The sequence below is a fragment of the Macadamia integrifolia genome, chromosome 3, assembly GCF_013358625.1.
Source record: "Macadamia integrifolia cultivar HAES 741 chromosome 3, SCU_Mint_v3, whole genome shotgun sequence".
NCBI classification, from domain to species: domain Eukaryota; kingdom Viridiplantae; phylum Streptophyta; class Magnoliopsida; order Proteales; family Proteaceae; genus Macadamia; species Macadamia integrifolia.
Genome location: NC_056559.1, coordinates 15084951 through 15099919, shown reverse-complemented (window position 1 = coordinate 15099919; position 14969 = coordinate 15084951). Strand labels below are relative to the sequence as shown.

General features: G+C 36.9%; 3 protein-coding genes and 1 long non-coding RNA gene across 9 annotated transcripts; 1 reads left to right on the top strand and 3 right to left on the bottom strand.

Annotated features, from left to right (window-relative positions):
* The first annotated feature begins 2088 nt into the window (after nt 1-2088).
* On the top strand, nt 2089-4426 carry LOC122074536. Of its 4 annotated transcripts, XM_042639406.1 has the most exons (3): nt 2140-2157; nt 2385-2485; nt 2990-4426. In XM_042639406.1, exon 3 carries the CDS (start codon nt 3053-3055, stop codon nt 4409-4411), a length of 1359 nt encoding a protein of 452 aa, XP_042495340.1. In that variant the 5' UTR covers nt 2140-2157; nt 2385-2485; nt 2990-3052; the 3' UTR covers nt 4412-4426. The 4 variants fall into 4 exon arrangements, with proteins under 4 accessions (XP_042495342.1, XP_042495340.1, XP_042495339.1 ...); XM_042639408.1 differs by lacking the exon at nt 2385-2485 and having other exon boundaries at nt 2089-2157; XM_042639405.1 differs by lacking the exon at nt 2140-2157 and having other exon boundaries at nt 2341-2485.
* A 2837-nt stretch (nt 4427-7263) lies between these two features.
* On the bottom strand, nt 7264-8417 carry LOC122072860. The gene is made up of 2 exons (XR_006138597.1): nt 8029-8417; nt 7264-7713 (listed from the first exon to the last, which is right to left on the bottom strand). It is a non-coding gene; the product is annotated as an uncharacterized LOC122072860 (long non-coding RNA).
* A 533-nt stretch (nt 8418-8950) lies between these two features.
* Nucleotides 8951-13781, bottom strand: LOC122073241 (protein ALP1-like). 3 transcript variants are annotated; one of them, XM_042637784.1, is made up of 5 exons: nt 13695-13781; nt 11353-11689; nt 9875-11262; nt 9556-9787; nt 8951-9469 (listed from the first exon to the last, which is right to left on the bottom strand). In XM_042637784.1, exons 3-5 carry the CDS (start codon nt 10385-10387, stop codon nt 8994-8996), a joined length of 1221 nt encoding a protein of 406 aa, XP_042493718.1. In that variant the 5' UTR covers nt 10388-11262; nt 11353-11689; nt 13695-13781; the 3' UTR covers nt 8951-8993. The 3 variants fall into 3 exon arrangements, with proteins under 3 accessions (XP_042493718.1, XP_042493719.1, XP_042493720.1); XM_042637785.1 differs by lacking the exon at nt 13695-13781 and having other exon boundaries at nt 11353-11690; XM_042637786.1 differs by lacking the exons at nt 11353-11689; nt 13695-13781 and having other exon boundaries at nt 9875-11341.
* LOC122074181 (L10-interacting MYB domain-containing protein-like) lies at nt 10521-11682 on the bottom strand. The gene is made up of 3 exons (XM_042639039.1): nt 11353-11682; nt 11061-11262; nt 10521-10543 (listed from the first exon to the last, which is right to left on the bottom strand). The coding sequence occupies exons 1-3, from the start codon at nt 11680-11682 to the stop codon at nt 10521-10523; spliced, it is 555 nt and encodes a 184-aa protein (XP_042494973.1).
* Nucleotides 13782-14969: the final 1188 nt, after the last annotated feature.

Here is a 14969-nt window from a genome sequence, read left to right as displayed (position 1 = left end):
TTTAAAGTACAAACAAACATATCTTTTTTCCAGATCATGTGTCAGCTAAGAGTTTCTTGGTTGGCACATCAGGAGTTTTAATTGGACCACTATGGAGCATGGAAGTTTTAAAATTGGCATTTTTTATAAAGCTTAGATCCTATCCAAGTATGTGTACCAATGCACGTATCACAAATGCTACTCCACCACCCACGTAAGAATAACAAGAAAAGTATAAAAAGGTGCTTTATGGGTTCACGTTATTAGCACAGTAGAGATGTCCTTTGCGTGCAAGTTGTAAAGGGACATCCTAGAATCCCACAAGCTAGGGGAAATGAAAAAAAGATGAGATGGCCGGTGTAAATGTTAACCTGTGTCCACCTATGCATTTGTTCTCATCCAATGGTAGGTGTCGGCCATAATCATCCCAAATGTTGTTGTAACGCCTCCGCCCCATTAACCTTACACAATAATGTTCTTGAGGTCCATGGGCCATAGAGAACAATATTGTGTAAGATTAATGGGGCCAACGCGTTATAGTTGAGATCAACATAGATTTCAAGTGTTGGTCTCACTTATTTCTGCTATAGCCCTACGATTTTGAGAACAATGGATCATGAAGTTTCTTCCATCAATTTTTTTTCCCCCTTAATAAAAGAAGTTGATTTATCAAATGAAAAGTTTGGATTGATGATATGAGAGATTTATCAAGTGAGCTTGGATGATCTTGGAGATGCATTATAATGGTTTTACTATGAAACCCTAGATGCCTTTTCCCTTTCTCCAATTGTTCGAAGTGTTGAATTTTCATTCCATTTGTTTGAATCGAATTTTGTAATAAATTACAAAAAAGAGTTTCAAAACTCCTTTTTTTATTACCCTGCTATATGACTTTTATGAGTAGATTACATTGGACAATTTCTACGTCACATATCTTCTAAGGTTAGAAATCTAACACAAACTACTACATATTTCATGAAGGCAAAAGATTTTATGGACAATATGATTTATATATTATCAATGGATAAGCCTCTAAGCTAGTTGTGTTGTGTAGAATAGTAATGTAATAATTCTAATAATTGGATATTTAGAGAATAATTGTTATATTTCTCACTTAAATCCAATTATATATCTTCTCATTTATTGTCATGTATTTTATTAGCTGTCCTAAATTTTTAAAAACTTTCTTTTTCGGTTTATCCAAACTCTATTTGTTCTAAAATTTGACATGCATATGAGATTTGTAAGTATTGCTATTTGAATATTGAGTGGCCTATCCATAGATAACCTATAAATGTATGCCTTAGAAAAAAAAAAAAAAAACTCTTTTGATAAAAACTCATTTCATATTATTGCAAATCAATCTACACCTTTTCAACTACACCTCTTCAACTAAGCGAAGAAAAACCAATCTACATTTCATTGCCACAAGCATGAGACCCATTATTTGAATCAATTGATTCTTTCGCCAAACAAGACTTAAACAATTAGTAATGGAAGTTTTCCATTTATCCACATTAAATCATATATGCTGTTTATCCTCACTTCTAACAATTAAGTAAACTAGGGGTATCTTCTTTTTGTAAATAAAAAATAAAAATTAGAGGTGTGTTGTACCAATATAAAAAGGGTGAACTTTATTATCATTTTTTTTTAGAACTTTATGCGAAGTTAATTGAATGGTTGACACTGAGCTATGTTTTAAGGGAAGCCAAACCATGGATGGAAGTAACCTTAACATTCCTTGTCCCAATTGAAAAAAATAGAAAGATACGAGTAAGATATTACCTAAATGGAACTTCGAGAAAAAAACACTTTTTTTTTATTGGAGAATTGACTGAAAATCAAAACACATCGGAATTACACCAAACATTAAAAAACCCAATTAAAATTGAACCCAAAGTCATATAAAATGATAATAGGGAATGGATACCAATCCAAAATCATATTGATAAAAAATTGAATTCAAACCTAAACTGAAATCGAACTTTTCCTAATAAAAACACATCAAAATTGATTCAACCCGATAAAAATCAAATTAAACCGACCAATTAACACCAATAGTGAAAAACACATCAAAGCTCAAGGGCCTTTCCGGAAAGTTAACCTGACAGGAAAAGGACGAACCCAAATTTATGCAGAGGTAGCGAGGAGCCCCATCACCCACGATTCCACGAGGTATCATTATTTTTAACAGTTTAATTAGTGATTTTCCCTTCTTTTTTTTTTTTATTATTATTATCTTTTTTCTCTGATACGCTGTTTGTTCTGAAGAATTCAGACACAAATTCGAAAAAAAAAAAAAAAAAAAGAAAAAAAACCACGCTCTGTGGATTTTTTTTGTTTTGTCGTTGTGTTGATTCTGGGTTTTTTTTTTTTTTTTTTTTAATGGCGATGGAATCCAGAGGCGACGGCATCCAATTCCCTCCCTCTTCGTTGAAAACCCACGGAAAGCTAATAGCTTTTCTTCTTCGTCTCTTCTTTAATCCAACGTCTCTTTCGATCTGTAAGTCGATAATGTCTCTGTAAATTTCCTTAAAGCAGGCCTTATTTATTTATTTATTTTTCCAAAAACAAAACTTTGGTCTTTGAAGACCAAACTAGGTGGGTTTTGTGGGGTAAGAAAAAAGGAGCTCTCATTTCTCCTGTTCTCGCAGCTTCCCGAGGTTTCTGGTTTTTTTTTTTTTTTTTGGGAGTTTCAGATCTTTGCATTTCCGGATTGGTATTTATTGGCTTTTGTTTAGAATATCTCTTTAGGGTTTCTCAAATGGGATTTGGGTTTTTAGCTGGCGACTGTTCTACAGGGTTCTTAGTTACAGAATTACCAGTCCCTTGAATATAGAGTTTTTCTTTACTCTATTTGTTTTTCAGAGTCACTTGAACTTATAAAATGTGGATTTAGGGTTGTTTGAGTGTTTTAAGAATGGGCAGAGCAGAGCATTTTCTTGTTTCTTTCTCAATTTGGGTTTATGTTCATCATTGTGTTGTACATTTGCATTGGTGTTTTCAGGTGTCACGAGCTCTTCTTTTTAGTACACGCTTGTAGGTGGGTACTTGGTAGTGGCTGCTGTTAATGGCTGATTCGGTAGATGTCATTTTGGAATTCCTCCGAAGAAATCGATTTACAAGGGCTGAGGCTGCTTTGCGTGGTGAGCTCAATAACCGCCTGGATTTGAATGGATCACTTCAAAAACCCATCTTGAAAGACAAGGAGCTGGGTAATCAGTTGAAAGAAGAGGAGGAGGAAAAACTAGAGGTAACTCAGGTAAGTAACCGGGGATCAGGTGCTCAAAGTAGTGCTGAAATTTCTAAGGAACTTATTGTGAAGGAGATTGAGTGTGGTACAAGTAGAAATGGCTATGATAGCAAATGGAGGCCTTTCTCTTCTGTTGGGGAAAGAAATATGCCTGGTGAATTAGCTGGAACGACTGAGAAGAGCTTCTCTTTTGCTCAAGGTTCTCAGGACAACCCACCAGATCTGCATCCGTTGATATTTAATCCCAATAATGGTCCTTTTGATCTATTGCAGAAGGATGGTGGTAGTGTTACTACCAACTTTTCAGGGCTTCAAATATCCGAGCAATCAAAGCATCGTTCTCATGCTTCAGATAAAGGAAACAAGGTTATTGGTGTGATGAAATCTGGGGAAAGTCATGCTGCAGAGTTGGGTGTGTCTGGGGAACAGAAAAATTTATGGCTTGGAAGTGCAAGTGCAAGTGCAAATAAATCCAGTTTTGAACTGAAATTTGAAAGGAGTCAGATAAATGAGCGCAAAGAACTTGGTCAGCAATTTGGACCTAATCCTACATCCTCTAAGGATGGTTTAATGGATGGCCTGTGGTCAAATAATGAGGAACCCACACATTCATCTTCAGATCCTTGGAAAGAGTGCTCTGTCAAGACTGTTTTCCCATTCTCCAAAGGTGATGCATCAACTAGTTATGATAGTGATCTTGCTTCTGGTGACAATAGGAAAGAGGGAACGAGGAAATTAGAGACCAATGATATCAGGGCAGTCATGAAGGAGCAGGTGGACGAGATTGGAAGAGCCATATTTTTTGGGAAGTCTCAGGGAATTTCAGAGCAGAAGAATTACCGTAGCTTAGATTTACCACTTATTTCGGAGAATCACAAGGAGGAGTTGCCAAGGTTGCCACCTGTTAAACTAAAGTCAGAGGACAAGCCGGTAAACATTCATTGGGAGGAAAAATTTGATCACCATGGACATGAACCAAAGCTCAACAACTTGGATACCACTTTCTTGATTGGATCCTATTTGGATGTTCCGGTTGGACAAGAACTAAATTCAGCAGGTTTGTTATTAAAATGTTTGGTCAGGATTTATGTTCATGCATTAGCTTATCTGTGTCTTAAGTACTTGCTTTGGCATCGTGCATACAACGCTGACTGTTCTTTATGCCGGTCCTTTTGAATGAAATTGTTTCAGAACAACCGTACATTATGTCTTGTCCTGCCACTTGTTGGTATTCTTGATATGTGTGGTTTTCACCGATCACTCTCCATGTGTTTTGGTGTTTTGTTTGTGTTCACTATACATACTAATGTAGTTCAGAAGAATAAGAAAGCCAACAACAAACCAGACTATCAAACTGAACCAAGAATGGACTAATATGTGTAATTTTGAGTGTCCAATGGGTTGTATGGGCCATGGGCTTTATATTTTTGGGTTTACTATTGTTATGGGCCGAAGGGGTGTGCTTGGTTCAACGGTAAGGTACGAATGTTGTGACCTGATGGTCAAGCGGTCGAAACTGCCTCTCGACTTTCTCGGGTTAAGGCTGCGTAGTTCTCACCCCCCGGACCTTGCACATTCAGGAGCCTCATGCACCGGGTACACTTTTTATTTTCTATAGTAATGAGCCGATTCTATAAGCCCAAATATTAGTGATTTAAGTCCTTATGGGATTAAGTAGTTAGTTTCTATTTTCCGTTTCTTAGTCATTAAGATTATTAGGTTTCTATATTTTGAGTTTCTATTTCCTTGTAAATTTTATTTAGTTGCTATTTTTTAAAATCTCCCCATTAGCCAAGGAGTTTCTATTTTGTTACAAGGTACTTTGTAAATAAAGGAGGGGGTAGTCCCCAGCCTCCCACGATGTTGACAGCCCACTTATGTGTGCATTGTGCATGTGTGCGACTCATAGTTTTTAAGGCGCTGATGCGGTCTACAGATGGTAAGGCAGTTCTCTGCCTTATGTGAGTGGCGCCGTATGGGTTTTTTTTTTTAAACACATTTTAAAATTACTTGATGAAGATTCCAAATATAGATTTTTATTGGTGGGTGTATGGTTTTGTTAATACTTGAGATGTATGGGATCAGCTTTACTCCACCAAAAATAACCAAAACAAACAAACAAAAACACGATTCACAAAGAGGGTTTGGATTTTATCAAGGGTTTCAAGAAAGGGCTTTGAGAAGGAATCAAGGAACAAGGAAGAACCACTGATCCAGACGACCATTTTGCTCCGGCAGCGGTGAGCTTCATTCTTCTTTGATAGGAGTAGAAATATAGTGGATGACCTTAGGGTTTAGGCACTCATTTTGGCATCATAGAGGTAAGTATAATAAATACTTGTATTTTTTATGTCTTCTTTTCTTAATATTTATAATTTTGTTTCATAATTATGTATTTATATTATATGTTAATATGATTGATGATTGATGATTGAATATTGATGATTGATGAAGATGAACTTAGTTTATTCACTTTATTGATTTGTTTTCTTGATGAATATTTTACATTGGTATGAATATGAACATTTAATATTTATTTAACATATAAGTAATAGGATTCAACTAGGATTTGAGCCAAATAGATTGGTTGTATAAAAAAAATTACATAGGAACTTTTTAGTCGATACGGTGACGCTTTATGCCTGCCTTATCACTAAGGCGCTCCGAAAGACCCTCAAACGCCTTCGTCGCCTTACCGCCTTAAAAACTATGGTGCGAGTGTCAGAGACAACAAACCTTTGTGAGATTCCAAGGTGTAGATTGGTGAGAGGCCATCTTCTAGTTGTTGGGAGACCAACATGTCCCTTTTCTTTTTTTCTTCTTCCACTTAATCCCTTGATACCTGTAACTCTTTTCTGAACCTGTCCAAGTCTTATTTCTGAAGTTGTGTTGCTGATCTATTGGAGTACTTACTGCTGGCAGTTTCTCATTTCTATCTTCTGTTGATTCACATATGAGCGTTCTGTTTGTTGTTCTGAATCATATTCAAGTCTACTGACCTGCACATGATGCTACTGGTCTATAAGATCAACAGTTGCTGTTTCCCGCCACCTTACCAAATTCGAAACTTCTATCTTGCTTACTGTCTAATCTGGTTTGCAGAATTTCTTTATAACTTAAGTGCTGTATTGTTCAGCTTATTATTCTCAGTTTATTTTCTGTTTTACTTGACTTTTTTGTTACTCTTGGTTTTCCTCATCACTAGTGATATTTGATTAGGATACCATCATATATCATGCTTCCATTTATTTGTTATTTATGTAAACTTGAAATTCTGTCATCGTGAACTATTTCATAATTGTTCTTTTTACCGGAGCTTGTATGTCCTTAAGAAAGTCTGTAACTGAATTACTTTACGTGTGGGTTTGAGATTAAGGCTCCGTTTGGTATCGTTTCTGTTCCAGAAACTCCGTTTCGTGTCAGAAACGAAAATTTCAGTTTCTGTGTCAAAACGCCGTTTTTAAACGATTTAAGGCTGTTTGGTGAATCTGTTTCTAGAACAGTTTCAGAACCAAGAAACGACATTTCTGCCGTTTGGTAATTCTTGTTTCAGAAACGGTTTTTTTTTTTTTTTTTCTTTTCTTTTAAGTCAATAATCACAAAAATCGATTAGATTGGGGCTGCCCTCCTTCACTCATTAAATAGAATAGCTATTACAACTCCTACTAGGATAGGAAAGAACAAAATAGGAAACTAATACTAATTGCTAACTGCTAACTGTACTCAATCCTAATGGGACTAGGAAAACCCAAGGGAGGAATCTGCCACTTGTGCTAGAATCCACCTTTCTCAAGATAGAATTTTAACACCATGGAAAACCCAAAAATCCAAACTTTGAACTATAGGTTATGATATACAGCTTGACTATTATAGAGGAATCTGATTGGTAAATTTTTCTATAGGTTTATTACCATTATATCCCCTACTTTGCTGCAAAATGCGCCATGGAAGACAGTATATTCCAAAATATCTATAGTATCAGAAACCTTAAGCATAATCTGACATAATCTGTAAAACATAATCTGAAATATATCGAATGCTATCTGCACTACAGTTTTCTTACCACATAAATCAATAACTTGAACAGTATTTAGGTGAACAAGGAAATACAATATAGGCATATAGGGTGCTCAAGGAAAAAGAAGTTATACATGTTTTATAATGAAATGCATTGCAAATCTCCTTCTCCCCTATATATGCTCTTCTTCTTTTTTCTCCTTTTTCTTTTTTATTAGTATCAAATTTTCATAAATTCATAGAACATACTGTCACAAGATTATTGTAATTACTGTAATATTCAGATAAATATTCTTGTTAAGTCATATTCTAAATTTTGATGAAAACAATGTGCTTTATAGGGGGAAAGTTCACTATCACTAAAAGACTGATCTCTAAAGATATCTCAAGTAAAGTATGGCCCTCCTACCCTCCATGTCAAATGACCTTCCATTTTTGAAGAATTTTCCAGCTAGCTCCATCTGCAAAGAGGGGGTGGGTAGAAGTGTCAGATAAACAAGAATAAGGCACATATAATGAATTCTTTAATAACATCAAGAAATTAAAAGGTTAAATAATCAGTTCCCTTTTAAGGCAGAGTTCTAGATTAGGAAAATTAAGGCTTGTTCCTGAATCAGCAAGCCGAACCAGTTACTGTATTCACATCTCAATGAACGTGAGACTTCATATGGAATCCCTTGAGATGGGTTTTTCGGAAGGTCTCTTGGAACAAGCTGGATTCGCCGACTGTCGGGAACGAAGGTTGGAGGAAGAACACGAACGAGAAGAATGGAGACCTGAGATGGGTTTTTCGGAAGGAGGGAAGTGGGTTCTGGTTCAACTCTTTCGCTGATCTCCTCTCTCTGTCGCCGACCGTCGGGAACGAAGGTTGGAGGAAGAAGAAGAACAAGATCACTTCTTGCCTGAGATGGGTTTTTCGGAAGTTCAGATATGGGTTCTGGCTTCTCTCCTCGCTGATCTCCTCTCTCTGTCGCCGACCGTCGGGAATGAAGGTTGGAGGAAGAAGAAGAACGAGACCTGAGACGGTTTTGGCTTCTCTCCTCTGCTCTCCTCTCTCTGTCGCGGTATTGGGTCGGGAACGATTGTTTCAACAGATATTATTTTGAAACGAAACCCACCGACAGAACAGGGGGCGGGGTGTTTCGTCAAATCACTGATTTTTCGTTTTTTATGTACTTTGAGTTTCAGAAAAACAGGAACGGAGCTTTATACAACCAAACGGTTTTTTGCGTTTTTTGGTTCTATTAACACTCAAAAACGCTAGAAACGTTTTTTATGAACACTACCAAACGGCCTCTTAACAGAATCGTTTCTGTTAGAAACCAATATTTACATAAAGTGCCATCTTCACCATGGGTGTCAAAGTTGTGATTTTTAAATAAAATCTAAGGATAGTCAATGGTTTTTTAATAAATTCTAAGTTATGAAAACCATGATTACCCAAATAACTTAAGTCGAATGAGACAAATAAGAATATCTCCATATCAACAACATGGTGTTCACTTCAAATATAAAATATTTGGCCGTGTTTCCTAGCCATATGAAATAAGAAATGTTTCAACAAAAATATGATCTATCATAATAACATAAAAGTATGAACAAGAATAAATGCAAGTATTGACATAATTCTTAAAGTATCTAATTATGAACTTAAGGGCATAAATTAGGTCTTCCAATTTAATTCTTAACTACAAAACATGTCCCACTACTTCAAAGTTTAAATCCAATCATCAAAATGTAATCATGTAATTTGAGCCATTCCGGCTTTAACAGCTAACTCATTTGCAATCTTTTTCCTAAGATCATCCATCTGTCTTCTTCTTTCTGCTAAGCTTATACTAATGTGAGCTGGTGGTACATAATCTTGAATTTCTTCAGGCTCCTCATTCCACCAATTTTCACCAAACTCCTTAAAATTCTTGTCTGCAATTTCTTCCTCCCGAATGAAGTTGTGAAGTGCACAACAAGCAATGACGATGCATGTTTGGGTGTTCAATGGAAAACATGGCATTTTGCTCAGAATTGGGAAGCGCTTCTTCAAAGAGCCAAAACTGCGCTCTATAACATTCCTAACAGAAGAGTGTCTATTATTAAATAGCTCTACTGCTGTCCTTGGACGTCTATTCCTATAATCATTTAGATGGTATCTTTGTCCTTTGAACGGCGTCAAGAATCCAGTAGTAGATGGATAACCAGAATCAACCACATAATATTTACCTAGCACGTAAAGTGAAAAGTAATGAATCAACACAATATGTAAAATAGAGCATAATCAACTTTTGAGGTTAAGATTTAGAACGTACCAGGTGGAGGATGAGGAAATTCAAATTTAGGGTTATTCAATGCCTCATTGAATACTCGACAATCATTTGCCGAACCCTCCCAACCAGCGTACACAAAAGTGAATTTCATGTCAAGGTCACATGCACACATAACATTCCAGGTCGTATCTCCTTTCCTTCCTCTGTACGGTATTTGTTTGGATAGAGGTACAGAAGCACTAACATGAGTGCCATCAATCGCGCCAATGCAGTCCTAGTACCAATACATGGATATTCATCAAATCAAACCACGTATAACCACAAAACAACATAATCATTGTTTTAATCATAAACAACATACCTTGAAGAAAGGATAGAGCTTTGGTTTTTCAAGAATCTGTTTAGGGCAACGACTGAAGTTTGGAGGTTTGATATTCTCTTGTCCCAGTAGTATGAAAGCACGTAACACTTTCTTAAAGTGTTCACCTATAGTGTTAAGAGAACGTTGAAAGTGTTCTACTATGTCTCTATACCTATCATTGTGACCAACGATAGATATAAACATTGCCAACTGCTCATCCACTCTTAAATATCGACTATCTTCCAACCAACCATGTTGTCGCATTAACGCTTCAAGGTTGAGGAAGACATGACGTTCCATTTTATACTGTTCATAGCATCTGTCTACATGTCCGTTTAGAACCTCACTCACTCGCTCTGGTCCTGTCAATTTACTATCTCGTATGGGCTCTCTAGTGTATAATGAATCATGTGCTTTCATCAACAACATTATACACATCATGATTTCTGCATCAGTGTCATCCCTTTCCATTTGTTCAATGTGTTCCCTAGATGCGATCATTCTTTGATCCATTCCTATAATATAAAATTAGAAATATGCAAACACATCAAACCATAATTTTGAACAAATATCCAAGACACCTTAAAAAAAATGAAGGAAAACATAGCAAACCATCAAAGTTAAAAGTAGTGTCAAGGAACAATGATCAAATATTCAGGACATCAAATACTACAGTTATAAAAAAAAGTCAAGACACAGTCATCCATAACATCTTAAAAAGTGAAGGAAAACATAGCAAACCATCAAAGGTAAAAGTAGGGTCAAGGCACAATCCAAGTAGAGTTATCAATCTAGCTAATTAAAAGAACTTTTCAAGAAGCAAACTACTGAAGGGTACGAAGGAGTATTGACTTCCGATGAGGAGGGCAGGAAATTAATGCTTCTCTCCATTGCGGGTCAGCCATTAACTTCCGAAGTGCTTTCTCGTATAGTGCTTCATCTAACTCATATTCTGACTCAAGCACCTCCATGGCCCTAGTAATCCCATACATCTATTCCGCATTTTGGGTTGAAGCAGTGGACATGCTCGCATCTCGTTCTACCCTTGATTTACTAATATCTTGAATTGCCTTGAATGCCATTGACCAATCATTAGACTTGCTCCTCCTCCTTTTCGCATTTGGAGTCCTATCATGCCTATGCTTAGTAGCTGGCCTTTTTTCCACTGCTTCAGTTTGAGTGTCACCTAATGGAGTAACTTCATCAGCGGAACTTGACTCATCACAAGACTCAATCATAATCCTAGCTTCATTGGCCCCCAAAGTTTCCAACATGGTTGTTTGAGTCCCACTTCCTTCGCCGTCTGCATATGTATCACCAAATACCATACATAGTTCTGGCCATTGTGGTAGTCCGTGCTTCTTAAATCGTGCCCAAGTAGGGTTATCCTAATAAATAAAAAATACGCATAATCAAATACTTGAATTGATATATCCTGGCATTTCAAAATACTCAAATTAAATACAAATTGAGTATACCTTAATATGCGATTCCCAGATGGATTCATCATCAACAGTACAAGTTCTTGAAGCAGTATCCCAACCAAAACCAGTTGTCTCCAATAGCTTCTTAAACTGACTATAATCCTGCCTTAGTTTGTTCACTTTGTTCTTCAACTGTACAATGGCATAGTTGACCCCAGTTTTTTCTTTGAAGTTATTGGCAATGTTGTTCCAACCAGCTTTATTAAAAGTCGAAGTAGTCCTATTTCCTTTCTTAACTTCCTCTACCATCAGAACAATAAGGGTGTCTACATTTGCTTGGCTCCATTTTGTAGTCTCATTAACTGCTTGTTTTGAAGTAGACATTTTCTCACTATTTTACCAAAAAAAAAAAGAACATGAATTTAAAATCCAAATTGAAAACACTGATTTTCACCAAGGCACCCCAACCCTTAATCTATGAAACCCCTATGACCTTACTCACAGAGGGCTTTCAAAGGCCTTCAATGAGGTTTTGAATACATATTGGGCTGTACTAAAATGAACCAGTGGCATTCACAAGAAAACTTCACTTCAATTCACTCCAGTAATAAATTAGAAAGATGTTATATTGCCACTTCAAAAGGACTTCTACCACAATGCTACATATATGACCTTATCCCTTTCAGTAAAAAAGAGAGAACCAATGAATCAAATTAATGTAGAAGTCTTGAGGTAAATAATGGCCAAATAGATAGGACAACAATACTATTCAATGAAATTGCAATTCTAGACTTTTCACTAAATCCCATAAAACAAAAAGTTTGCATATGAGATAGTAGCCGACAGGGTTCGTTTAAAGTTGGAAACATACAAGAACCACTGGCTGAATGATGGGAACAAAGATACTACTCTGTCTACTCAGCACTTTCTAGGTCTCCATGTTAATATTCAATCAAGCGACAAGCCCAGCCTTGAATGTTTCTAGAATCAACGAAGTTCAACCTTATTCAAATCAAAAGGACAGCCTAAAAAATTAAATCCAAAAAAAAAAAGATCTTGATCATTGTAACAATTTGTTATTTGATCACAAATCAGACACAAACAGCCAAGCCTCCCATCCACGCAAAATTACTACCTGGAACTACATCAGGAGTCCCAATATTCACCTACAGAAGGCAAGATCCATCAAACTACAAGTTAAATCCAAAAGACAGTACTCATCTATTGTACCACATCATCAGACAAATCTCAAGCTAAATTTGTTACTTTTGTGCCAAAACAGTAAAAAAATATTGGCATTACTACTATCTTTTTGTAAGCGCATAATAAAACAATGACTATGGCAAATAATAGGAACAATAAGAACAGCAACACCAGCGTCATACACCAAATGCATGAACCTCCACCCCAGGAAAAAATTCCAGAATATTCACAAAGGCAAATTTGGTGGTTGTGGTGGGAATGTGATTTCCCTTTGATCAAGGAACCATATTGATGCACTTGAATGCGACCTGAGATACCGATCATGCATAGTTACAAATTTCTACCAAGATGGGAATGTTGCCATTATGCTTCTTAGGGGACTTTGGGGGAGCAGAGTAGCAGACAATGAATGAAACTTTGAGTTTCTCTTCAGGCTTCTTGGCTATCCCATAACATATGTTCCCCACTAGTCTGCTAAACGAACGAATTCCATCTGTTTCTCATCTCACTCCCAACCGATAACATCACGCAAAACTTTAATTTGCAGGCGCAACAATGAATGTAATACAGCCCCCATGATCCAAAAATGGTGCATGGCTATGTTATGCAGGAGCATCCAACGCTTCAAAGCATTTTGAGTTGTTATATGGATTATTAACCTTTTCTTGGACTACTTTAGATACACATGCCTAGGATGATCACCTGGTTGCCTTACCTTGTAGCCCATAGAGAGTGAAAAAGTTTATATTTTTTCAGAGATGAAGGCCTCTCTATGCTTCCCAAGCGAAATCGAAACTCTAATCTCTCTCCATCTCTCTCAGACAAATTTCGTCGAACACAAAATGGGCAGCTTGGAGAAGGAGAGAACGACGACAGGATGGGCAGCGAGAGACCCATCAGGGATTCTATCGCCTTACACATACAATCTTAGGTAAAGATTGATTCAAATCTAATAGTAACAGTTTTAGTTTAAATCGTCTCTGTAATCTCTTCTCAATCCTTCTCAAATGGGAATTTTTTTTTTTTAAATTCTTGATCAAAACAAATAGGAACACAGGGCCAGAGGACGTGTTCATCAAGGTGATATGAGAGGAGGAGGGAGAAGAGATCAAGAAAGAAAGGGAACGAGAGTGAGAGAAAGAGAAAGAGAAAGATAACGAGAAAGAGAAAGAGAGAGAGAGATCTTCGTTTACCTTGAAGATGGTAGATCGAGTGGTAGACAAGAAAATTTGTACCGAGCAGAGCTTCTCGCCTCTCGCCTCTCGCCTCCTGCAACTGAAAATGGGGTTAGGGTTGCCTCCTTCTTGCCTCTCGCCCCCTGCAAGTGAAAATGGGGTTAGGGTTCGTGAAACATAACAAAGTTATGTTTTGAGGGTAATTTCCCCATTTACCCCTCATAACTTATAAGTGATACCTATTTCGGCGCCTTTTGCTCATAATGAATTCTAAAAGTGAAAAACAAGTATTTTGTGCTCAAAAAAATGGATTCAAAAGTCTCATAAGTGCCCGGTTCATTTAAAAAAAACAAGAAATTGAACCGGGCTTTCCATACAGGTTTTACCTCATTTCTGTTTCAAAAAAATAAAAAAACATCAGAACCCATTTTTTAGAATGTTACAGTACAGAGCCTTAATGCCTCTTATTCTCCTCCTTTCTGGTCTGTTCACTTACTCCATCTATGATTGGAGTTGCACGACTTCGTTGGGAGCTAGAATCATCCTAGAAGAGCTGCATTTTGTAATATGTCTAGTGCAACAAATACTCTACTTCCAACAAATTTTCGGAGATCCTGCACTGAGTTTCCGAATAAGAGTTTGTCAGCAAAGTTGTAGATCCATAGTTTACTAAAATGGCAAAGCTCAACCCTGTCATGGGAATGCTTTCGCTGCGGAATGGTCTACCTCTCCTCATAGGGTATTGATAATTGATGGTCCTGTCCATAGAGTGCTTATAGGTGATCCTTAGGTCTTTATTTATTTATTTTTTAAATTTTATATCATAGGTGACCCATTTAGTTATGCCACGTGGATTATTGATGTGGTATGGGAAATGAACACTTTGGTTTCGCTTATGCAGTTCCTCCTTACTTTGGCTATACTTTTGCATTTTTCGTGGACTTCGACAAATTTCAGCCTTTCTTCATTCTATTGAGTTTGGTTTTTGTTTTTCTCTACTCAATCAACCACATATCAGAGTATCGGTAGGTTGGATTTGTACATAGCGCTAAAAAACGATAACTTTTCCATTTTGGCTTTTTGTTTCAACTTTTCATTACATTTTTTTGAGAATTTAAATTATATACAAGTCAACAGAGTTGCAGGGTTGGGTGGGAGTGGGATTGCAAAAAGGGAGAAAAGGGCCGTGGGGTGGATTGGGCTCCAAATGGGATGGAATGGAGAAAAGAGAGCCAGCAGAAGGAAAAGATGAAGACGAAGAGATGAGGAAAGAGAATAAAAAGCAATGGAATG

What these genes read in the sequence shown, in the direction of transcription:
- LOC122074181 (XM_042639039.1), bottom strand. Translation starts at nt 11,682, where the DNA reads ATGTCTACTTCAAAACAAGCAGTTAATGAGACTACAAAATGGAGCCAA. An exon ending in TCTGGGAATCGCATATTAAG is followed by an intron (nt 11,263 to 11,352) that starts GTATACTCAATT and finishes TTTATTTATTAG; the next exon opens with GATAACCCTACTTGGGCACG. An exon ending in TGATGAAGTTACTCCATTAG is followed by an intron (nt 10,544 to 11,060) that starts GTGACACTCAAA and finishes TTATAACTGTAG; the next exon opens with TATTTGATGTCCTGAATATT.
- LOC122073241 (XM_042637784.1), bottom strand. Translation starts at nt 10,387, where the DNA reads ATGGATCAAAGAATGATCGCATCTAGGGAACACATTGAACAAATGGAA. An exon ending in AGCTCTATCCTTTCTTCAAG is followed by an intron (nt 9,788 to 9,874) that starts GTATGTTGTTTA and finishes TATTGGTACTAG; the next exon opens with GACTGCATTGGCGCGATTGA. An exon ending in ATTTCCTCATCCTCCACCTG is followed by an intron (nt 9,470 to 9,555) that starts GTACGTTCTAAA and finishes TTTACGTGCTAG; the next exon opens with GTAAATATTATGTGGTTGAT.
- LOC122074536 (XM_042639408.1), top strand. Translation starts at nt 3,053, where the DNA reads ATGGCTGATTCGGTAGATGTCATTTTGGAATTCCTCCGAAGAAATCGA.